This window comes from Salvelinus namaycush, chromosome 17, assembly GCF_016432855.1.
Source record: "Salvelinus namaycush isolate Seneca chromosome 17, SaNama_1.0, whole genome shotgun sequence".
Classification (NCBI taxonomy): Eukaryota; Metazoa; Chordata; class Actinopteri; order Salmoniformes; family Salmonidae; genus Salvelinus; species Salvelinus namaycush.
Genome location: NC_052323.1, coordinates 1,126,120 through 1,151,464, shown reverse-complemented (window position 1 = coordinate 1,151,464; position 25,345 = coordinate 1,126,120). Strand labels below are relative to the sequence as shown.

Sequence of the window (25,345 nt, the reverse complement as noted above, 5' to 3'; positions counted from 1 at the left end):
TTTGGTTCAGAGCTGCAAGGGAGCCTCTGTTTTTTAATTACACCGATTTTTTGGGGACTGGGAGCAGATTGCTAATGCATGAGTTGGCTATTACTTTTATGCCAGCCAAAGTGCAAAGCAAGCTTGAATAAATCTCCACTTTGACTACACTAAGAAAGAACTCAAATTAAGGTTAAACACCATCTTAAGTGTGAGCATTGAACATATGGAATGCCTCCTGAATTGATGAATTACCCTTGAATTGATGATTCTTGCGCTCCCTTAATAAATGTGGTAACTCACATCGAGAGACAGAGGATACAGGAATTACGGCTGTTTTATTGCAGATATCGATAGGAGGTATCATAGCCCCAATGAGACCCTATATTGTGTGTATAAGTGCCATATATCTAGACAAACCTATTCTGTCCAGGCGCCTTCCTCCTTAAAATGGACACTGAGAAGTGCTCAGGCATCACTAATTTGATTTGAGAGCCGGACCGCTTGAGGTTAAGTGAAAGCACTGTTATCGAAAATAGAGAAGGGCCATGAGAGGTGATAGCCCACAGAAGGTCTGTGTGGAGAGGGCTGTGGCCGGTCGGGAGATGAAATCAGGAGGTGGCAATAAGTCAGCGTGGGGGAACGATCCCCCATTAGAGTCCCGGAGGGTAGGCAGTGGTGGAGTGGTGGAAAAAATAGCTCCAGGCCTGAACTCTCTCTGGGGAGTGTTGGGGAGAGGAGGAGGAGGAGATCTGATAAACATCTCACTAGTGGCAAGGCAGCCATATCCATTCCTTTAAGCCCCTGGGTACCACTAGTCACACGTACGGCCCTTAACTACTCTTTCCTGCCAGGGAGAACACAAGCACAGCACAGTCTCTCTGGTGGCCAATCCACAGGCGCCCAATGGCCAAACCATGTCTAGCACGGCTCTCTACTTCAGCAACAGTTGCAGATAAGACAAGTGGAGGAATCAATGAAATACATGAAAAGGATATGGACAATTTTTCCACAAACTTATCTTTTTTGTCATCTGTCTTGGGGAAATTCTCGATGTCGTTTTCGAGCCTCTGGATGTGTCGCTCCATGGTGCTCAGACTGCTTTTCAGGATCTCGGCAGAAACTGGAGAAAGATGGAGAAAGGACATATATCATTAATATACTTTAATACATAACTTCAATATATTGCAGATTAACTGAATATCTACACATATGAATATGTCTTTGACGTAGTTTGTTCCAATCAGAGTTGTTTGCTGAGGTTAGGCTGAGTTGGTTCACTCCAGAATCTGTCTCAGCACAACATTCTGTGTGGCCTGAAAAGCAATTGTGCGTGCGTCAGTGTGTGCCCGGTAGAGTGGCTCGAGCTCATTAATCAGTCTGTATTCACTGTTTACAGAGTTCCTGTGGACTGCTCATTCTCACTATTCAGATCAACCCTTTCAAGTGAGGGCTTCAAAGCCTTGTGCATGTCTTAGGGGATCAGACAGGACAGGAGAGTAGTTACTGGTGCCATGTATAGGCTTTAGTGTTATTAATTAGGCATGCACATTTCAGTCAATTTTGCTCCCGACTAACCGACCCTCATTAACCGGTCAAGAAACGGTTCGATTTTTTTCAAAACAGTAACATGACATGACCAACAGAAAATAGTATGCAAGCATTCAAGGAGCGGACATTTTTCGTTAAGAGCTTAATGGAAACATGCAACAATAGCAAGCCTATCGTCTTACAGTCAAAAGGTTATAGACTCTTATTGAACATGCAACTCCTGTAATGAAGCAGCTAATAAGACATACTTTTCAAACATTTGCCAAAATGGAATTCGTGGGGAAAAAACTGTTCTAAACAGTGTGAGCGGTTCCATATATGACAGAGATGAAACTTGGATGGAAATCTAATAACAACAACTAGGATGGGTTGCTGATATGAATAGGATTGTGCCTTTGGCTTCTGGACAACGAAAGAAAGTTAATATGAAAATCAATAGAACAGGAGCAAAAAAGCTGGTTAATAATGGCTTGAGGAAGTCTTTATAAAACAACTGTGGCTGACAGCGCCAGGCTATCAATTACGAGTTGAGATCGAGAAATAAAAATAGTAGCTTGTTTTAATCGTGGCCATCAAAATAGTTTTTAGCATGCATTTGCTTTTAGAATTGTTATTTGTTGCGCAACGACTGGGCTTACAAAAGCACATGTTTCACTCTAGTAACAGCTTTTTAAAGAACCTGCTCTCGCGCTGTCTGACAGGAAATAGGCTATCCCACTCCTCAAACTGGGCTCTGTATGCCAATTTAATTACACAAAATTATGGAAATTAACCTACAGACTGATAAGCATGACCGGTCAAATGTATTTTCGGTGGCTAACCGATTTACGATTAACATCCCTATTATTAATACACAGACACTTCCGACTATGACTACACGGTGTGTGAACTGGTCACAGGCAAATATATGGGTCAATGTTGTTTTGCCTGGGTCTGCGTCACAGAGTGGACACCAACGGGTTACAGTGCAAAGGTTTACAGACTTTTTAATAGACATCTTTTTGACTTTTACTTGTCTTTATCAAGAGTCCTCCGCTAGACTGAACATATTCATTAAATAATAGTGACAGATAGTTAAACAATAAGACTTCTATGTAGTTACAATGGATTGGGCTGTGGGCTGTGGCTGTGGTAAGCCTCAGCGTGCAAATGGAAAATAAGATCAAAGTCTAGGATGTTAAAAGTGTCCTCCTTAATAAAAGTGCTACCATCTTGACTAGTTCAAAGCCATCCCATGCTATTTAGATAAACCTTCACGTGGAAATGTCAAATCAAGCCTCAGTGTTTAACTGAACTTGCCTATCTTTACTCAAATATTCAATAATAAAAACCTGCTTCAAAGCATGTCTCCACAATGTACCTGTCTTGCAATGTCCGCGCGCCACACGTGGTATTCAATTGCTTTTTGAGCCTACCATGTCTAGCCTATATGATGCCCTTGTATCTTGTGAAATAAAAATCCCGTCTCTCATTGCATCTTCTACATGTATTGCAGCGAGTCATACATGATGGGAGGGCAGGCAAGCAACATGTCAGGACTCACCACTACGCTTGCCACCAGGCCCAGCGCCGTTTATGTTTCCCAACCCATCCAATGAGCTGTGCGGAAGCTATTAAGAAAGGGGTATTCTCATTGACACCAGGGAAGCCTATTATTTCTTTACAGCCATTATACAGCTCCCACCTGGTTATATTTGTGTTTTCTAACAATCCCACTGCCCAGTGAGTGCGGGGACGAAGCACTTACAGTACACAGAGGCATACACAGTTACACCGGGGCCACAAATCAATCTAGTGACGGTAGCAACGATGCAGAGGATGAGGTCATTAGTTGGATGCTTGGAGGGATCTGGTGACTGGGGATATAGTGTCCCCCCACCATTCAAGGCCCACAAAGCCGAGGGTTATGTCTTACTCCTGGGGACACTAGGGGATGGGGGGGCGGCATGCCCGCAGTCAACACAGCACCACAGCCCCACTCCAGCACTGATAGGGCCTTAGAGAGCAACCAAACTGTTGTTAGTGTGATCTGAGCCAGCACTGATAGCAGGGGGAAATGAAGAGCTAGAGAGGTGGGCACACAGACAGGCAGATATGGATAGATTAGATACACACAGATGCATCATACCTGGGAACCGTTCATCATTTGCCAACGAAACTCAGAGGGGTCTGTGTCTGAATGACAGCAGTACGGGCTTGGCTAATAACAGAGTTGAGGTAGCTGATCTTTACTGGCTTCAGTAGCCATCACACTGAGACACAGGGGGTTAGCTAACTGAGATTCTCCAGAAGACTCATTTACAGCACTATGATGAAGCCTAACTGTAAAATGTCAACAAACTGGAGAGAGCATACCCTGAAAACAATAATGAGTCGTTAAGACGCCCCTGGGACTTGACAAAAATGTTTGCCTAAAGTCACCAGGACGTTGTGTCATGGTCCCCTGGACATTTTGTCAAGTTCCTGGTTGGTCCTGGGGATGTCCCTAAGGACATTTTTTTAGGATGTTGTCTCTCATTGTCCCCTGGAGGTTTTGTCAAGTTCCCGGTTTGTCCTGAGGACGACAACTGATGGTCGCAAAGAAACGTCCCCCCACAAATGATTTGTATATTTTACCCAGGGTACGCACACCTCAGTTTCATTACACATCATCCTTTTTTAATGTTGCCAAGGCCATCAAGGCCCTAAATGGTGAACCATAGTCATAACTATTTGTGTTTTGGAAAAGCTAGGGACAACCAGAGAAATAAACAATGCTTTTAAAATACACATTTGACATACATGATTATATTGTGTATGTTGACACATACAGCAATTATTATTATTATTATGTCTTCCCCTGGGATTTGAACTCACAACCTCTTGGTTCACAGCATTCTGATCTTATTGCTACGCCACCATGTCTGTGTCAATGACTAATTTCACTTGTAGGCCTATTCCTACACTTTGCACAAAGTAAATCTCACCTCTGTTAAAAATACACTGAAGAAAAACAAATATATGTATCATAGTGATTCAGGGGTAACATTAAACAGAATAATATGCCCCACCAACATTAAACAACTATACTGAAAACCCAAATCAAATTTCTGAAATAAGTTAATGAAATAAATGAGAAAATAGTCTGATTAACTGATGACTAAAATAGCAGTGCATATGGCATTCTATTGCTAAGTGCAGAGATGTGTGATAGATAATGAATATGTAGATAGCCTATAGGGATGAGGTCAGAGACTTGTCAGTGTGGTGCCAGGACAACAACCTCTCCCTCAATGTGAGCAAGATAAAGGAGCTAATCATGGACTATAGGAAAAGGAAGACCGAACAGGCTTTAACATAGACAGGGCTGAAGTGTAGTGGGCCAATAGTTTTAAGTTCCTTGGTGTCCACCAACGAAGTGACACGGTCCAAACACACCAAGACACTTGTGAAGAGGGCACGGCAACACCTTTTCCCCCTCAGGATACTGAAAAGATTTGGCATGGGTCCCCAGATCCTCATAAAGTTCTACAGATGGACCATCGAGAGCATCCAGACTGGTTGCATCACCACCTGGTTTGGAAACTGCTTGGCATCTGACCGTAAGGCACTACAGAGGGTAGTGTGTATGGCCCAGTACATCATTGGGGCCAAGCTTCCTGACATCCAGGACCTCTATACCAGGCTGTGTCAGAGGAAGGCCCAAAAAATGGTCAAAGACTCCAGTCACCTAGGTCATAGACTGTTCACCCTGCTACCGCACGGCAAGCGGTACCAGAGCGCCAAGTCTAGGACCAAAAGGCTCCTTAACAGCTTCTACCCCCAAGCCATAAGACTGCTGAACAATTAATCAAATGGACACCAAGACTATTTTTACACTGCTGCTACTCACTGTTTATTATCTATGCATAGTCACTTTACAAATTAACTCGACCAACCTGTACCCCCACACAGAGAATCATTCGGGACTTCTCCTTAGATGGGGGGCTGGTTTTGTGGCTGTTGGGCTTCATGAGGCAACGCTCACAGCGAGTCAAAATAGGTCTCCACGTGTCGGATATACGCAATACCAACACCTGCCCTCCAAGCAAATCAGAAACCAGTACTCAACAATGCCATGGTATAAAGTAATGTATTGTGTCTTAACAAGCCAATCAATAGTCTACGAAAACCAACATGTATAATTCAGCACATTAAAATGATGCATTGGAAGCCTATGATTTAACATTTTGGATGAGAGTTAGGGAATGGGCCAAGAAAGTAACATTTTCTAATTAAGCAGTGTTAATGAGTGTTTTCAGGGTACACTTTATCACAGCTTCAGAAGCAAAATCAGATTGCTTGTCGCTATGCAAAGTGCAATATAAACAACAAAGGCCTCCAAAAAAATATGGAAATTTCTCTTTTGAAGTCACTTTAAAAGGAAGGGCCCGTTATGGGTCAGTTCGTGCTTTTTAGAAAATAAATCTACATACGTCTACCATTCCTCTCTGTTTAATATAAGGCGCTGCAGGAAGCATGTTCAGCACGAAGTAGGGATCCTTTTGGGATATCATTAGTACAATTACCACCAAAATAATACTGTTTTCAGGGACAACTTTCAACAAAACCACTGGTATCTACAAAAACACAAGCACTATGCCTATGTACACTTCTTCACATAGAAAGGATTTCTGGCTGGTGAATTATCCTAATGACTGCTGTCAGCGAGACCTGCTAGTGTCTTTTAAAAAACGTGCATTGAATATATCCGTCTCTGTGTTTCTAAGCTGGATGAGCGCACAATTTGTTTCCAGGTAACCTCTTACACATGCAAAACCATGTAAATTATTTCAATAATCTACACTTTAGTCTGCAGCCATGCTACAGTCATTGCTGTCAAGCTATTTCTGGGTGTAAGAAATGTTTTTGTACATGCTTAATGTGAAAAGAGCGAGAGAGAGCGAGAGAGCGAGAGATTTCTTATGCATATCTGTGTATGTTTTGGCTTGTGTGAGAGAGAGAGAGAGAGAGAGAGAGAGAGAGAGAGAGAGAGAGAGAGAGAGAACAATAAATTACAACCGAAAGAGAGGAAGCCCCTTTCTGTACTGACAGAGTTACACAATAAGACAAACTCCTCCGTGGTAAACACCTTTCAGATTTACAGCATCGTTACCGTGGTATTGCCCTATGCTATCGGCCCTCTGAGGACTAGTCACTTCCATATGGGAAGGACAGACAACTTCATTACGCTCTGTCCTACTTAATACAATAATAAACTGCTGTGAAAAAAAAACCTGCTCGTCACAGAAACGACACAATGTGCAACACAAAATACCAAATCATCTGTTCTAATGTGAAGATGTCAACATTATATTTAGTCATTTGTTAAAAGAGACCATTTTCAGTTGGGATTTATGGAGAAAGGACACCGATATTTCACCCTCTGCTCTTGCGCTGCGTCAAAGGTTACAAAGAAAATTGTGATTTATTATGCCGACGCGGCATAAAGGATCAAGTTTTGAATAATCTCTACACTTGTGCCAACAAAGGTAACATAAAACCAAATGAGGTCATGCACAAATTAATTCCACTTAACACAAAAGTACAGTATGTGTGTGGGATTGTGTCTGGTTTTGATTTGAGTTTGTGTGTGTGTGTGTGTGTGTGTGTGTGTGTGTGTGTGTGTGTGTGTGTGTGTGTGTGTGTGTGTGTGTGTGTGTGATTGGTTGACAAATTAGGATTCAGATTTATGGTTCTAGCATTCGCACGTCTACACCACATTCATTTCAGATGACATAATTATGATGTGTTTTTTATGATTCAGAGCCACAGCTATCCACTTGACAAATTAAGACTTACACCGTGGTGGAGAGAGAGGAGCAAAAAATATTAACCGACATTACAAGGCGCACCCACTGCCATTAGTAAAGGTTCATTAGCTCGCCCATAGAACGAAGTTCACTATATTCTTCCCCTGATAAATGAAGGCGGTTTGGGGTGTGAGAGGGAGAGTGTGGGGCCACAGCAGCAGTATCAGCCCTTCAATCAGATGTAAAATGAGTTTCAAGCTCCAGAGACCCTAAAAGTGAAGACCTTTCAGCGTGCCATACAATTCACCCTGGTCCCAGCTTATTAACTCGACACTTCAAAATCTTAATGATTCCAATTCACCTCCCCCTGCATGTAGAAATATGAAGTGGAAATAGAGAACAACCTTGAAACGACCCCTTTTCAACACATGACCAAAACAGACACATGACCAAAACAGTTCATTCAACAATTGTGAGACTTCTTCATATTATGCTGAAATTGACTACTGATCAGTGAGTTTACGAGAAGAAACCCAATGAACTGTTATGCTGTAAAACCGTTGGTGAGATCATTATTTTAAGGCATTGCCATTTTGTTATTGTGCTCCCATTTTGTACCCGTGCTCATCGCTCACACAACCGCCTTGACTGACATGGTACCTATTTGCAGTTACACAGAAAACGTGCTTTGAGTTTCACATTTACCTGGTGGCAACCTGAAAGTGAATATGAAATGAAGTGGGAACGACGCAGACAAGAGACGCAGCAGTATACTGTTGTTTGAGTGAGAGACAAAAGGATCAACACGACTCAGCGTGTTCCCCCTTTCAGCGGGAATCAAAGTGGTTCCAGTTGCAGGAGTGAACGTGATACTGTTGTGGTGACCGAGCAGTCAAATTGTTCCTTGTGATTACCCGAGGTTCTTGTGACGTTGACAGGGGAAGGGGATAGGGAAGAAGAAAGGGATATTTAAGTCGGCACGGAGCGATGAACAAATGAGGCAATTTACATGTACAGTAAAAACAGAGGATTAGGAAAGTTCGGGGGGTGTTATTAACTTCTTGCCACTATAGGGGGTGCTGTTTCGCATTAGCATAATTTGCTCTACAGATTAAACGGCTTCCTACTCAATTCTTGCTCGTACAATATGCATATTATTATTATTATTGGATAGAAAACACTCTCTAGTTTCTATAGCCGTTGGAATTTTGTCTCTGAGTGGAACAGAACTCCTTCTACAGCACTTTTCATGACAGGGAGTCAGATTTCAGACATCTTGGCCCCTGATCTGGGGTCTGTTTAAAGGTCCCTGTAAATGCTATGGAGAAACAGACACTGCTTACGTCTTCCCCTGGGTGTCAGTACGTGGTGACGCTTTGAATGGAGTCGATTGCGCAATCAGGGCCTGTATAAAACAGCAAATACCGGAAGTAGCTTCCCTTTGCTGCCTGCGCCTGACGCACGAAGGACGTCGGACTCGCCTCCTTCCAACCTGTTGTTTAGCCAGTAATATTTCTCCGGTCATGTTTTTACTCGTTATAGGTGTTAAAAACATCATAAGGTAGTTCATTTAAACCGTTTTATAGCAATTTATATCCGTTTAGTGCGATTTTGAGGCATTTCTTTCTGAGACACTTTGAACCGCTGGGCACGTTTCCAGTTCATGCCGAACGTTAGTGGGCATTTCCACATGGCAAGAGGACAGCTTTCGACCAAAAGACGATTAGACCCAAGAAAGGATTCATTGCCCAAGATTCTGATGGAAGAACAGCTCATAGTAAGAACAATTTATGATGATAAATCGTGTTTCTGTCGAAAAATGTTAAACGCTTATGCCGCCATTTTGTTTTGTATAGCTTCGCTTGGCGCAACCTGTATTGAAAAGTAAGGATAATTTAAAAAATGTAATTCAGCGATTGTATTAAGAATTAAATTGTCTATCAATCGCTGTCCACCCTGTATTTTTTAGTCAAGTTTATGAGTATTTATGTATAAGACTAGATCACTGTCTAATATGGCGCACGACATTTTCTGACCAGCTGGGCTACTTTTCTCATTGTCTAACCATGATTTTGGTGGCTAAATATGCACATTTTCGAACAAACTCTATATGTATGTTGTAATATGATGTTACAGGAGTGTCATCGGAAGAATTCTGAGAAGGTTAGTGAAAAAATTAATATATTTTGGCGATGATAACGATATCGCTCTCTTTGGCTTGAATCAATGGTCGGGTAACGTTTGCATATGTGGTATGCTAATATAACGATTTATTGTGTTTTCGCTGTAAAACACTTAGAACATCTGAAATATTGTCTGAATTCACAAGATCTGTGTCTTTCCATTGCTGTGAGTTGTGTATTTTTAAGAAATGTTTTATGATTAGTAATTAGGTAATACACGTTGCTCTGTGTATTTATTCTAGTCGAGTTGTGATGGTGCGTGCAATTGTAAACTATGATTTCTACCTGAAATATGCACATTTTTCTAACAAAACCTATCCTATACAATAAATATGTTATCAGACTGTCATCTGATGAGGTTTTTTCTTGGTTAGTGGCTATCAATATCTTTATTTGGCCGAATTGGTGATAGCTAGTGGTGGAGAGAAAAAATGGTGGACAAAGAAAAATGGTGTATTTTGCTAACGTGGTTAGCTAATAGATTTACATATTGTGTCTTCCCTGTAAAACATTTTAAAAAACAGAAATGATGGGTTTATTCACAAGATCTGTATCTTTCATCTGGTGTCTTGGACTTGTGATTTAATGATATTTAGATGCTACTATTTAATTGTGACGCTATGCTAGCGATGCTAATCAGTGTGGGGGGGGGGGGGTGGGGGGTGATCCCGGATCCGGGGTTGAGGCTCGTGAAAGGTTAACTCTGGCCGATATACTTTTGTTTTGAGTGATCGACTCGCAATTCAATGAGCTTTATATGGGATGACTTTCAATGGTGCTCCTCAAGGAGAGAGTTCCTAAGTTCATCAATGTACAGAGAGATGATGAATTCTTTCCCGATTATACTCAGTTATAAATAAGTCAATAAATCGGCTATTGCATACAACTGTGGAAATTGTGTTATCAACTGAGTACCAGAAAACAAACAGAAAGTAGTTTGCACACAATTCAATTAATTTCACTTGTGGGGATGATGTGTAAATCCATACTGTACACAGCCGCGCAGAATTACAATTCCCCATCAATGGTGTGGAACGGGATGGAAATGAAGGAAATAAATCCTTTTTACTTTCACTCCACTTACTTACTTTAATTTGTATTTTCTCTCAAATCCCCCACTTAACAAAGTGTTCTCATAATTCAGTATTTACTTATCGATTTTAATGAAGAAAATATTTTGTGTGCAACACAACCATAATATGCTGCCGAAATGAACTGCGGGTAAGCCATTGAAATTTGTTAAATCCTCACTGATGGAATGAAAACATACTCCAATCATTTAAGGTAGGCTAGAAAACAGTCTTGGTCATTGTAATCAGACAAAGAATACTTGGATTAACATCTGAAATATTAATGAGTCTGCACCTAGTCTGAAGCGGTTTATTTTAGAATATTACGAAGACATCCATTGCAACTCCCACCTTACACAGTGCATTGACTATATCCTTACTCCTTAACTAAGATGACTCATTGAGAGAACAAATATGGTGCCTTCAGAAAGAATTCACACATCTTTCTTTTTTCCACATTTTCTTGTGTTACAGCGTGCATTTCAAATGGATTCAAGTGAGATTTTGTTTCACTGGCCTACACATAATAACCCATAATGTCAAAGTACAATTATGTTTTTAGACATTTTTGCAAATCAATTAAAAAAGTAAAAGCGTAAATGTCTTGAGTCAATAAGTATTCAACCTCTTTGTTATGGCAAGCCTAAATAAGTTCAGGAGTAAAAACAAGTCATATAATAAGTTGCATGGACTCACTCTGTGAGTGATAATAGTGTTTAGCATGATTTTTTCATCTCTGTATCCCACACATACAAGTCTATGTAAGGTCCCTCAGTTGCACAGTGAACTTCAAACACAGGCTAAACTACAAAGACCGGGGAGGTTTTCCAATGCCTCACAAAGGGCGGCACCTTTTGGTAGATGGGGAAAAAATGTAAAAAGCACGGTGCATGGTGAAGTTATTAATTAGTTATTAATTACACTTTGAATGGTGCATCAATACACCCAGTCACTACAAAGATACAGGCGTCCTTCCTAACTCAGTTGCCAGAGAGGAAGTAAACCGCTCAGGGATTCAACATGAGGCCAATGGTGACTTTAAAACAGTTAAAGAGTTTAATGGCTGTGATAGGACAAAACTGAGGCTGGATCAACAGCATTGTAGTTACTTCACAATACTAACCTAAATGATAGAGTGAATAGAAGGAAGCCTGTAAAGAACAAAACATACTCCAAAACATGCATCCTGTTTGCAATAAGGCACTCAAAGTAAAACATGTGGCAAAGAAATGACCTTCATTTTTTGGGGGCAAATCCAACACAACACATCACTAAGTATTCATATTTTCAAGCACAGTGATGGCTGCATCATGTTATGGGTATGCTTGTCATCGGCAAGAACTAGGGAGTTTTTTAGGATAAAAAGAAACGGAATAGAGCTAAGCACAGGCAAGACACTGGGAGACAAATTCAGCAGACCAATAAGCTAAAACACAAGGTCAAATATACACTGGAGTTGATTAACTTCTACTTCATCACAATCCCGGATCCGGGAGCACCCCCATCAGTAAAAAAGCTGACTAGCATAGCCTAGCATAGCGTCACAAGTAAATACTAGCATCTAAATATCATTAAATCACAAGTCCAAGACACCAGATGAAAGATACACATCTTGTGAATCCAGCCATCATTTCTGATTTTTAAAATGTTTTACAGGGAAGACGCAATATGTATTTCTATTAGCTAACCACGATAGCAAAAGACACAACTTTTTTTTCCCACCATTTTTTTCCTGCATAGGTAGCTATCACAATTTCGACCAAATAAAGATATAAATAGTCACTAACCAAGAAACAACTTCATCAGATGACAGTCTGATAACATATTTATTGTATAGCATATGTTTTGTTAGAAAAAAGTGCATATTTCAGGTATAAATCATAGTTTTACATTGCAGCCACCATCACAACTCTCACCAAAGCAACTAGAATAACTACAGAGACCAACGTGAATTACCTAAATACTCATCATAAAACATTTATGAAAAATACACAGCGTACAGCAAATGAAAGACAAAGATCTTGTGAATCCAGCCAATATTTCAGATTTTTTAAGTGTTTTACAGCGAAAACACAATATAGCATTATATTAGCTTACTACAATAGCCAACCACACAACAGCATTGATTCAAGCCAACAATAGCGATAACGAATAAACCAGCAAAAGATATAAATTTTTTCACTAACCTTCTCAAACTTCTTCAGATGACAGTCCTATAACATCATATTACACAATACATATAGAGTTTGTTCGAAAATGTGCATATTTAGCGGCACAAATCGTGGTTATACAATATGAATAGTAGCCAAAATGCAAACAAAATGTCGGGAGAAATCTTGGGAGAGGCACCTAATCTAATCAGTAACTAATCATAAACTTGACTAAAAAATACAGGTTGGACAGCAAATGAAAGATACATTAGTTCTTAATGCAACCGCTGTGTTAGATTTTTAAAATTAACGTTACTACGACATACAGCGTGCGTTAAAGCGAGACCGCACCGAAATTAATGGCGGAATAGTAGATTTACATTTTTCAACAGAACAACAAATTAACATCATAAATACTTCTTACTTTTTGATGAGCTCCCATCAGAATCTTGGGCAAGTTGTCCTTTGTCCAGAGGAATCGTTGCTCGGTTGTAGATTGTCACCTTCAACTTTGGAATTAGCAGTAAACATTAGCCATGTGGGCCAGATGTGCCCAACTCACTAGAACGCAGCACAAATAAATATCCGAAAATCGCAATATACTGATATAAACTGATATAACTCGGTTTAAAATAACAACATTATGATGTCTTTAACACCTATATCGAATAAAATCAGAGCCGGATATATCTAAGGCCTATAACGGCAGCTTTCCAGAACGCAATCCTGAGGTCTGTCTTGCGTCATGGCGAATGTTGAAAAGGCTGCACCCCCGGTTCCAAGCCCATTTATATGGCCTCAGATCTGCCTAGCAACTCCATTCAAATTCTCATTGCTTGCTGACATCCAGGGGAAGGCGTATGCAGTGCATGTCGACCAATAGAATACATGCAAATTAATAAACCGACCCTTGAACAGATTGCCTGATTTCAGATTTCTCACTTGCTGACAGGAAGATTGCTCCAACTTGAGTTCTGTTTTACTCACAGATATAATTCAAACGGTTTTAGAAACTAGAGAGTGTTTTCTATCCAATAGTAATACTAATATGCATATTGTACGAGCAAGAATTGAGTACGAGGCAGTTTAATTTGGGAACACATTTTTTACAAAGTGAAAACAGCACCCCCTATTGGGAAAAGGTTAACAAGACAACATTGAGTGTTACTAAGTGGCCTAGTTACAGTTTTGACTTAAATCGGCTTGAACATCTATGGCAAGACTTGTAAATGGCTGGCTAGCAATGATCAACAACTAACTTGACAGAGCTTGAAGAATATTTTTTTTTTTTGTGCAAATATGATACAATTCAGGTGTGCAAAGCTCTTAGAGACTTACCCAGAAAAACTCACAGCTGTAATTGCTGCCAAAGGTGATTCTAACGTATTGATTCAACAGTGTGAAACCATGTTTTCACATTGTCATTATGGTCTCATGTGTGTTTATCCATTTTGAATTTAAGCTGTAACACAACAAAATGTGGAATAAGTCAAGGGGTATGACTCATTTCTGAAGTCACTGTAGACCCATAGTACAAGTATAGCAGGGGAACCAACTATAATAAAAGACTCGTGCCTCATATCCCTAAGATGAGCATCGTTTAAATTAATTCACCAAATCTGAGCCCAATTATTACTGTCCTTACAACATCTACTGTAGCCTTGCCAGTCTCTCTACAAACGAATGACCTACAAGCCCAGACAGCAACAGTATCAAGCCCATGATTTGGTCACTTTCAGCCAACTTCCTCCCTGTATTTGAACCTCATTCTCTCACTGACAGAAATCCATTACGTATGCGAGGCTTTGCTATAGAGGTGCTGCTGAGCTTGGAATAAAAGCACTGTTCCTTTCGTTGGCCTCCCTCGGCATCCAGTGAACACCGTCGCATGGTTGATAACACCACACATTGTGAGCTACTCCTTGGTACAATGCCACTTCTCTTTTTTAAGGCTCTAGAAGAGCCTAGAAAAGCAGAAAAATAATATTATACATGATATTTAGGAGGTAGGAGAAGATAACAACTCCTTCGAAAAAATATGTAGCTGCTAGTAAGGTTGATTACAGGTGCCAGCAAAAAGCACAGGAGCCCAGAAAACCCAGAAATCGACAACACAGTACCTTCAGAAAGTATGAATACCTGACTTAATCCACATCTTGTCGTGTTTCAGCCTGAATTCAAATTGATTCAATATTTTTTTCACCCATCTACACACAATACCCCATAACGACAAAGTGAAAACATGTTTTTGTACATTTTTGATAATTTATTGAAAATGAAACAGAAATATCTAATTTACATTAAGTATTCACACCCCTGAGTCAATACACGTTAGAATCACCTTTGTCAGCGATTAAAAGCTGTGAGTCTTTCTGGTTAAGTCTCTAAGAGGTTTGCACACTTGGCTATTACAATATTTAAAAAGTATTCCTTTTAAAATTATTCAACCTCAAGTTGGTTGTTGAGCATTGCTAGATAGCTATTTTCAAGTCTTGCCACATTTTTAAGCCAATTTAATTCAAAACTGTAACTAGGCCACTCAGGAACATTCAATGTCATCTTGTAAGCTTCCTTCTTTTTACTTAAGTTAGTATTGTGAAGTAACTACAATGTTGTTGATCCATCCTCAGTTTTCTCCTATCACAGCCATTAAACTCTGTAACTGTTTTAAAGTCACCATTGGCCTCATGGTGAAATCCCTGAGCGGTGTCATTCCTCTGCGGCAACTGAGTTAGGGAGGACACCTGCATCTTTGTAATGACTGGGTCTATTGATGCACCCTCTAAAGTGTAATTATTAGCTTCACCATGCTCAGAGGGATGCTTGCTATTTTTCATTTTTACCCGCCTACCAATAGGTGCCCTTCTTTGCGAGGCATTGAAAATCCTCCCTGTTCTTTGTGGTTGAATCTGTGTTTGAAAATCACTGCTCGACTGAGGGACCTTACAGATAATTGTATGTGTGGTGTACAGAGATGAGGTAGTCATTCAATAATGTTAAACACTGTTATTGCACACAGAGTGAGTCCATACAATTTAAGACATTTCAGCTTTTCATTTTTTATACATTTGTACAAATGTCTAAAAACATAATTCCACTTTGACATCATGGGCTAATGTGTGTATGCTAGTCACACAAAATCTAAATTTAATAAATGTTAAATTCAGGCTGTAACACAATAAAATGTGGGAAAAGTCAAGGGGTGTGAATACTTTCTGAAGGCACTGCATCTGAGGAGAAATAACTTCTCGTTTGGAAGGAGAGTCATGCCTCTGAAATGTTATTGCTTTTGGCAGTCATCAGAGCTGCAGCCAGTGCCATATCTCAAGAGTTATCACAAATGGAGTCAATTACAATATATTTTGATGCATGGGAAAGTTGTCCCGGGGTGACGACAATTGGGAAGTTGTGTGGAAATCAGTCGGCGAGAGATGCAGAGGCGCTATGTACATAAGCTGTATGGATCTCTGCCCTCTGGAACAAGGAATAAACAAATATATTTTAAAAAAACTCCTAAGCCACACAAAATGAATGACCTCCCTTCCGGGCGATAAATGTGCCAATCTACAAACAGAGTCGCTCTTCAAGGAGTAGCCCAAAGCAGATGGTCACTTCACTTTGTGGAGACAAGTTTTTAATTTGATACATCATTGGAAGGCCTCAAAATCGTTCTCTCGATTAGGTACAATTAGGTTCTGGAGATAATGAAGACAGCAGGAAAGCGACGTGAAAAGACGTGTCTTTACAAAGAAGCACAACATGGAAGTGCATGGATAGGCGGGATGCTGACCATAGCCTGAGGTGGCTACTGTGTATGTGTGTCTGTGTGTGTGTACAGGTGGTGGGTGGGCCATTGGAACGAGTGAGGCCTACCACCGAAACAGATGGCTAAGCCGTGGGATATTTACAGGTTAACACACACCTTTTGTCCTTGGCATAGAATATCTTCCACTGCCCCAGGGCAAGGGGTTTATTGTCCAAGTGTCTCCACCAACACCTAACATTCCAGATCACTAAAAAACATCCCTCCCCCTTTCTGAAAACTATACTTTGGTTCAATGCACTAAATGATCAATAATCCCCTGTACTGACCATTCAGTGCCCATACAGTATATTTCCCTATCCGCCATTTGCCAGTATTCAATCATTGTGCTCTGTCATTTATCATAGCATATAATGAGAATAAAAGACTCCGTTATTCAGTCATTTAATATTTTATTTCTGCTCATTATTAGTTCAATAAAAAAAAATCTCAAACAAAAACATGATAGTCTATGTGAGACACATTGGTGACACCTTTCCCAAGAGCGGAGCAGACGAGAGTAAACACAGGCAGCTCAAGGGGCGAGCTGAGATGGAGGGGCAGGCGAAGGCAGCCTGGAGAGGTTGACTCATGTCTTCACACTCATTCACCATTGCCGTTTCACCTCACACCTCCATGGAACAGACACACTTCACTGATGACCTGACATTTCCGGAGTGAGGAGACACCCGGCGAAAAGTTAGTTGAACGCTTCACTCTATTTGGGTAGGAAGTCAACAGACAGGAAGCGCACAGGCACATTGAAATGATAATCGGAGAGTGAAGCGACAGACGAGAGAGAAGATATGTTTGACTGTCATTGCAAAAGTACAGACACATTTGTGTTTTGTACTCTAAGGCATCTTTCACCTTTTGGTGACTCTGGGTATGACTGTATCCCCCCCTGCAAACAATGAATTATATTTCTTTGCAGATAAATCAACTTTCCGCAGTCTCAGTTGAAACCGGGTGGCGGTTATCACTCAACAATACTCCAAGGTCAGGTGGCTAGTCAGTGAGAAAGGAGTCTCATTTAAATTACCCTCTATATCGCTCTTTCTCACTCACTCACTTTCTCTCATACTCTCTCACTCCTTTGCTCAATCTATCTCTTCCCTCCTACTCTTTTCCTCTCTCCGTCCCTGTCTCTCTCATTTATTGGCATTCACTCACTGTCCCCATTCGTAGCTCAACAGCTCCCTCTGTGAGAGAGAGACAACTGCAGGAGTCAGGAACTCTCCTTATATGGGCATGTTTACACAAAACCTTCCAAAGTGAATTGACTAACCTTTTAGACTAAGACAGTGGAGTTTGACTAGTCTCCGATAAGTTCTAAAAGACAGTTAACGTAAAACTCCTCATGTCGAAAGTAGAATAATGGCCAATCTAATTTGAGTCAACAGATACTGCACATTTGAGGTTCAATGTGTTACCTTTTTCCAATTTCTTTGGGTGCATTGCAGGGGAAGCTGAGTAATTGTTGCAAGGGAAACTAATGCTTAACAAACAGCAAAGCTACATTTGATTAGAATATAATGAAAATATAATATAATTAAACAAATCATCTAAGACAGCAACATGTGAAACACACACTGTGAACATAAGGACATATCCTGTTTTTGTCTTCTATTCAAGTTCTGGTGTGCCATCTTCTTCTGGATGCCTGGTTTCTCATCCATGGTCAGGAAGTTTGTTTAATCGAATATAGAGGATATGTTATTCCTTTGTAAAGTGTACGTGTCTCTCCATTATTTTAGGCTACACTCTCTCTACTTTTGCATATGTGGGACAAAATAAACTCACTTCACCTAAGGAGAATACATTATCATTGTGGAACAGATTTTCAAAAGCAGCATAAAATAATTAGAGTCCGCAAATGTGTTTGCTAGTGCGAGAGAGTCTGACAAGACTGAGAAGGTATGCCATGACTCAACAATAGAGAATACTTCTTCTAATTACTGTAGCTGGTCAAGAGATGAGGGGAGACCTCGCCATCTATAGTTCATACAGATGACTCTAATACATTGGGGCGTCAGTGAAGCCCTGCTGACTAGTGTCACAGTCCGTGCTCTGTCCGCATAAAACACTCCGCATAGATCATCAATGAGCCTTCGTAATGAAGACTTTTGTTTATGGAAGATTGGCCTTTTAATGCAAGCGGTCACACCACTTTTGTTTCTTGGCTGTGCGCTTGGGCCAAACCCAGAGTCTGATGTTAGGAAGAGCTTTGGAGCTTTGTCATTGGTGCAATGAGTCCAAATGATTCCATTGGTCAGAAAACACACACCGTCTCAATGCTCTTCTTTTAGTGTCTGGTGGTCTTACTTCTTTAGTTCTGGTGGGTGTTGCACACTCAGTGCGTGTTATATGACTGTAGTGCAACATCTTATCAAATTGCTTCTTCATTATTTGGAATCGCTGGACACAGAATAACAAGTAGCACCCCGGAAGGCAGAAACGTAATAAGAATTACCAACAGGATTTTCCCCTGCAGGTATTGTAAATGCTAAATAAGAAATCAGCCAAACAGATATACACTAAATTGCGGAGCGCCACAGAATAGATGACGAGCTCCCTCCACTGTATTAAAAATCATTATAATTCCAGCCTCATCCATCCGTCCATTAATCTACAGTGCCGGCCCATGAGCAACCTAGCTGGCCCCATGGAGCCCAGAGATGAGGAATCGCAACATTCCTCCACTTTTGTGTGTTTGATTTCCCCATCCATTCCTTGTACTGTAATCCAGTAGCATTTTGAAAATGTTGCTAAGTGAACCCGGGTTCAATCTCGTGCGATTACCGCAGCCACTTGTCCCTGATTAATGGCAGCTTGGAGATGAAAATGATGTATTCATTGGAGACACTGACGGCAGCCGTCTGTCATTAATAGCTGTTAATACAAGGCAAGCGACGGGTGAGGGAGTCTGTCATTAAGCTGGGTTGTGGCCCAATTTCTGTAGCAAAGCTTTAGAGTATCTCCCAGTGCAGGTTGACAAGGTAGAATGGATGGTGAACAAAGGCGGCGAGGCCGGAATGGGAATGTAGTGTAATTGAAGGCACTTGGGGAGCTTCAAGAACAGGACTTGTGGAGTTCGGTGCTGGGGCTCCTGTGGGGATCGACGGCGGGCCCAGAGAGGGAAAAAGAAAAATGAGGACCACAGACATCTGCCAGGCGCTCCCTGCCTGGTAACCGCCACAGGAGTCTCCTTTATGCCATGGTGAATGCAGATAATTATCTACATAGAGCTGCTTTACAGATTCAAAGCCCACCTACCACCACCTCTCCCTACAAACACTTACTGTTACTCAATAACCAAAATGGAATCACTCATCTTCTTAGCATCTTCACTCAAAAGATGGGAGTCATTTGAAATAAACACCAAATGAAAATTCAAGGAATCAATTCAGGTGTAAAAGAATGGAGGCATAGAGGTGGAGAGATTGATAGTGAAGGAGATGTCTAATGGTGAGACGGGGCCGAATGAAGAAACAAGAGTGGTGTGTTTCTAATTAGTGGCGCTGTGTGCAACATGTTCCTAACTAATTGAGTTCAGCGGCTCAGCGTAGGGGCCTCGTTTTAGAATAGAAGCACAATAACCTGCTGATTTAATCTGTGGACAACATAGTGTTATTACGGATCCTCAACAGGCTAATGTTCGGCTGAAGGAAATTTAACAACAATTAATGAACAATGAGCTCACAAATGGGTTTCGTTTTGCAGCCTTACACAGTGTAAAATACATGGGTTGTGTTCATTAGGGAGCACAGACAAAAGTGTTTAAAAAAGTTTTGCAACTGAAATTCCTTTCCTATTGGACAAGTCCAGGAATTTCCTACCTGTTTCAGTCTGTTTTCTTCAGTTTGGTGGCTAATGAACACAGCCCTGTTGGATCAATTCCCCTCATTGTCAGGTATTTGTGTTTAAATCTGCACCGAGGGTGGAAACAGTATCAGAATGTACACTCTACTGGCGCCAACTCCAAAGTCTATTAAAACTGATTGTTCTCAGGGGCGCATGACCTTCTGCTTGTATTGGTGCCGAGGCCCCGGTGGGATACCCCATGTCCCCGATATCTGGCTAATAAACTCCATCTGAAGTGATTTATATCCCTTACGGGATAAAAAAGGTCAGATCAATTCTCACACCCACCACCTTTGTCTTAATTTAAACCGCCTGCCGCCGAGAGACATCATAAAAAATAACAACGCTGCCCGGGAAAGCGCATGTCGAAAGAAGTGTGCATTCACAATGTGTTTGAGGCGGGGATGCGCTCGGTATTGATTGCATTGAATTTCCTTTTTACTATTACATCCAGAGGAGACACAGGGAGAAGACTCAGGCATTACATTGCAGAAAGCTATAAACCTGGCCTCCTATCCACCTCAGGCAATCCTTAAACTCATCAACACTTTAATGAGACTTCTGGAGCTGGGAGATGAATAAATGGCCAGATTTTCTCTTTCCTTTTTTTCTTTCCCCCCTTCTCTCTCTTCTTTCTCTCATACAGAATGGGGGGAAGACAGCGTGAGGAGGAACATGCATGGGCCTCTGATCTATAAGGCATGTCCGAGAAACAGAGGGACATTAATGAGTGTGAAGAATGTTTTTTTTTTTAAGTTTAAAAAAAGTGTTTTACTGGTATTGGATTCATCTGCTTCAATCTTTACTAAACCTAAAACACAATCCATGTAACTAGCTCGTCATTTCAGCAGTCAAATAAAAGTGATAATTGAAAATAACATGATAAATGCCTTTATCATGAGCATTGATATTACGGGGAAGATCAATGTTGGGTCTATGCTTCTTTAGTGGTGCAGTGAGCCATGTGGCTCTCCCTCAAGAGAATTCTCTTCAATACCCCAACACATACTCTTAGAAGGCATTGTACCCACTCATGCTTCAGCCAAATGGAAATGTCAAGCATCCATTAGTACGTTGTAGAGAGGCCTGACTCATGTCATCCAAACCCTGTCGAAACCCATCGCCCTCAAAGATGAAAGGAAGACATCACAACAATGATTTCAGAAATGATTATTTTTGGGCTAATCAATTTTGATACTACTTAAAACCCTGGCATGACGTGCACACCAACATTTGAACACATACCTGGTCCTGTGTGGCTCAGTTGATAGAGCATGATGTTTGCAAGGTCTGTATTGTGGGTTTGATTCCTGCTGGGGCCACCCATACAAAAAATGTAAGGATACACTACTGTATGTCACTTTGGATAAAAGGGGGAAGGACTTTACCCTCTGCTTGGTTCATCATCTTTGCTCCATCTACTATTACAGTTTTGGTTCTCTCACACTTCAAATTACTCCGATTATGACTACCTCCCCTTGCACTCCTTTGGCTATTCTGTAACAGGACAAGCACATTGCTGTCTTCTCTTCTGGGGAGGGCTTGCATGTGTTTGATTATGCATATCTCCTGTATGTACTGTTAAATATCACATTCATCAAAGATATTATGTCCCAGGATTCCAAAGGGAAAACAAAGCTAGACAGCAAATCCTATAGTGACAGATAAAATGAAAAATATATTGATCTGAGTGTCCTGACATTTAGAGTGTCCTGACATAACCCCTCCACAGACAGTTGTTTTTTTATCAGTGGTTGATGAGGTGCTCTTTCGTATATGCTGTGTTGTACGGCATGCGTGAATCTGCTATCAGACTATTTGTCTCGCTGGTTAAAAGCAAACTACAATATTTCCAAATGCATTGTCAATGACTGGCCCAAATATTAGCAACATATACTGTACTTCAGTGAGCCTACTGCAGAGAAAATACTGAATAGGAAAGATCTACAATGCATTTCATATGAGAAAAAAATATGCCACAGGAAAAACAAAAATGGGGCTTATTCTGTATAACAAGTTCAGATCAATATCAAAGGCAGTATCTTATCGTTCATGTTTTGTTATTATACATATTCTGGCCACAACATTCGATGTGTGATATGCTCAACACAATACCACAGGCTATTGTGAAATAGACACACATTACTTATTAAAAATTCATGACAGGCACACAAAAAACTCCACAAGTTCACAACACATTTAATTTGCATTATACAATTGTCTTTCTTTATAATGCATTTGTGTACATTACACAAATTCCAATTTTCTGTGGATAACGTCAGATAGCCGAGCTAACGTTAGCAACCTATCTAGCCTAAGGGTTAGGGGTTAAGGGTTAGGTTTAGGTGTTAGGGGTTATGGTTAGGTGACATACTATTAGCTAAAGAGTTAAGGTAATGAGTTAGGTTAAAGGATTAAGGTTAGGGTTAGGGGAAGGGTTAGCTTACATGCTAAGTAGTTGCAAAGTACAGTTGAAGTCGGAAGTTTACATACAATTAGCCAAATACATTTAAACTCAGTAGTTCACAATTCCTGACATTTAATCCAAGTAAAGATTCCCTGTCTGAGGTCAGTTAGGATCACCAATTTATTTTAAGAATGTGAAATGTCAGAATAATAGTAGAGATAATGATTTCTTTTAGCTTTTATTTATTTCATCACATTCCCAGTGGGTCAGAAGTTTACATACACTCAATTAGTATTTCGCAGCAACGCCCTTTAAATTGTTTAACGTTTCAGGTAGCCTCCCACAATACGTTGGGTGAATAATGGCCCATTCCTCCTGACAGAGCTGTGTAATTGAGTCAGGTTTGTAGGCCTCCTTGCTCGAACACACTTTTTCAATTCTGCCCACACATTTTCTATAGGATTGAGGTCAGGGCTTTGTGATGGCTTTGTGATGTCCTTAAGCCATTTTGCCACAACTTTGTAAGTATGCTTGAGGTCATTGTCCATTTGGAAGACCCATTTGCGAAAGACCCATTTGCGACCAAGCCCCCCTCCAAACATAACGATAGTCATTATGGCCAAACAGTTCTATTTTTGTTTCATCAGACCAGGGGACATTTCTCCAAAAAGTATGATCTTTGTCCCCATGTGCAGTTGCAAACCGTAGTCTGGCTTTTTTTATGGTGGTTTTGGAGCAGTGGTTTCTTCCTTGATGAGCGGCCTTTCAGGTTATGTTGATATAGGACTCGTTTTACTGTGGATATAAATACTTTTGTACCTGTTTCCTCCAGCATCTTCACAAGGTCCTTTGCTGTTGTTCTGGGATGGATTTGCACTTTTCTCACCAAAGTACGTTCATCTCTAGGAGACATAACGCATCTCCTTCCTGAGCGGTATGACGGCTGCGTGGTCCCATGGTGTTTATTATTGCGTACTATTGTTTGTACAAATGAACGTGGTACCTTCAGGCATTTGGAAATTGCTCCCAAGGATGAACCAGACTTGTGGAGGTCTACAATTTTTGGCTGATTTCTTTTGATTTTCCCATGATTTCAAGCAATGAGGCACTGAGTTTGAAGGTAGGCCTTGAAATACATTCACAGGTACACCTCCAATTGACTCAAATTATGTCAATTAGCCTATCAGAAGCTTCTAAAGCCATGACATAATTTTCGGGATTTTTCCAAGCTGTTTAAAGGCACAATCAACTTAGTGTATGTAAACTTCTGACCCACTGAAATTGTGATACAGTGATACAAGTGAAATAATCTGTCTGTAAACAATTGTTGGAAAAGTTACTTGTGTCATGCACAAAGTAGATGTCCTAACCGACTTGCCAACACTATAGTTTGTTAACAAGAATTTTGTGGAGTGGTTGAAAAACAAGTTTTAATGACTCCAACCTAAGTGTACGTAAACTTCTGACTTCAACTGTAGTTAAACATAGTAATTACTTGCAAAGTTGCTAATTAGCTAAAATGCTAAAGTTGTCCACGATGAGATTCAAACACGCAACCTTTGTGTAGCTATGCTTCGCATCATACACCCACCCATCCTCCCCGACCGACCTCCCTCCTATCATTTCTCTCTTCAGTAACATACTGTCTTTATCTGTGATTGAAATGCACTGTATACAAACGTGTTTACTGCGCAGAGAAACGTGAGAGAGAAACGTCTTAAACACTCTGCACTCTTTCAAAGTTCGAGTACAACGTTCTACAATAGGTAGATATGAAGAGTTGAGGCCTGTGGGGGATCAGATAACTCACTTCCTGCTGTGAACAGACAAAAGGGCTCATTATGGCTAATAGAAACACCAAATAAAAAGATTACACCACATATGAACCATACGTTGATAAACATATTTAGGGCAGAGGAGAGTCGCACGGCAGTGGGATAATGTTTTATTTTTTTAATCGCAGGGCCCTCGGGCAGCTTCAGTGTCTGCTCGAATTTCATTACCTTTTACTTGAGGAGATTTGTAGCTCCGAGCGAACTAGCCCCATTGTAATAACCAACAGCCAAGGGCCTCTCAGGCATTAGGCTGCTTCTCTGCTCGCCCTGAACGTTATGTTATGTGAGCGAGAACAGAGACATACTGAATAAGCTGGCACGTTTCAAGAGGCAAACCTTGAGGGCTTGAATGAAGTGCCATTCATTCCGAAAACAATCGGGACAATTAGCTAGCAAGAAGACTCAATCAAAAATGTACATGATTTTAAATTAATTAATTGTGTTGAAATATCTAACTGGCTTGCACATGCCAAACTAAATGAGGAGGCCGGAAACACCAGATACATGTGGCTCTCGAACGGCCCATGAGTTTAAAGGCAGGGAGAAAAAATGAAAATTGAGATAAGGCTTCATGGGGAGAGGGAGCTGGTGGGGGTGTGTTGAGGCGTAATAATGGTTGCCTGAGCCGTAATCCCCTCTGTTTGCGATTTTATTGGCAGTCCCTCTGAAGAATGGTGGCTCCCTATTATGACTTAACACGTCAAAATGGCAGTGTGGCTCACGCCGAAAAGGC

General features: G+C 40.8%; 1 protein-coding gene across 1 annotated transcript in view; it reads right to left on the bottom strand.

Annotated features, from left to right (window-relative positions):
- Nucleotides 1-816: 816 nt before the first annotated feature.
- LOC120061859 (protein diaphanous homolog 2-like) overlaps nt 817-25,345 on the bottom strand; it is a 467,422-nt gene continuing 442,893 nt past the window's right edge. The window contains exons 25-26 of the mRNA XM_039011641.1: nt 982-1,102; nt 817-826 (exon numbers count right to left, since the gene is read on the bottom strand). Of these exons, the coding sequence (XP_038867569.1) occupies nt 817-826; nt 982-1,102 (131 nt within the window). The remainder of the gene's footprint in view (nt 827-981; nt 1,103-25,345) is intronic.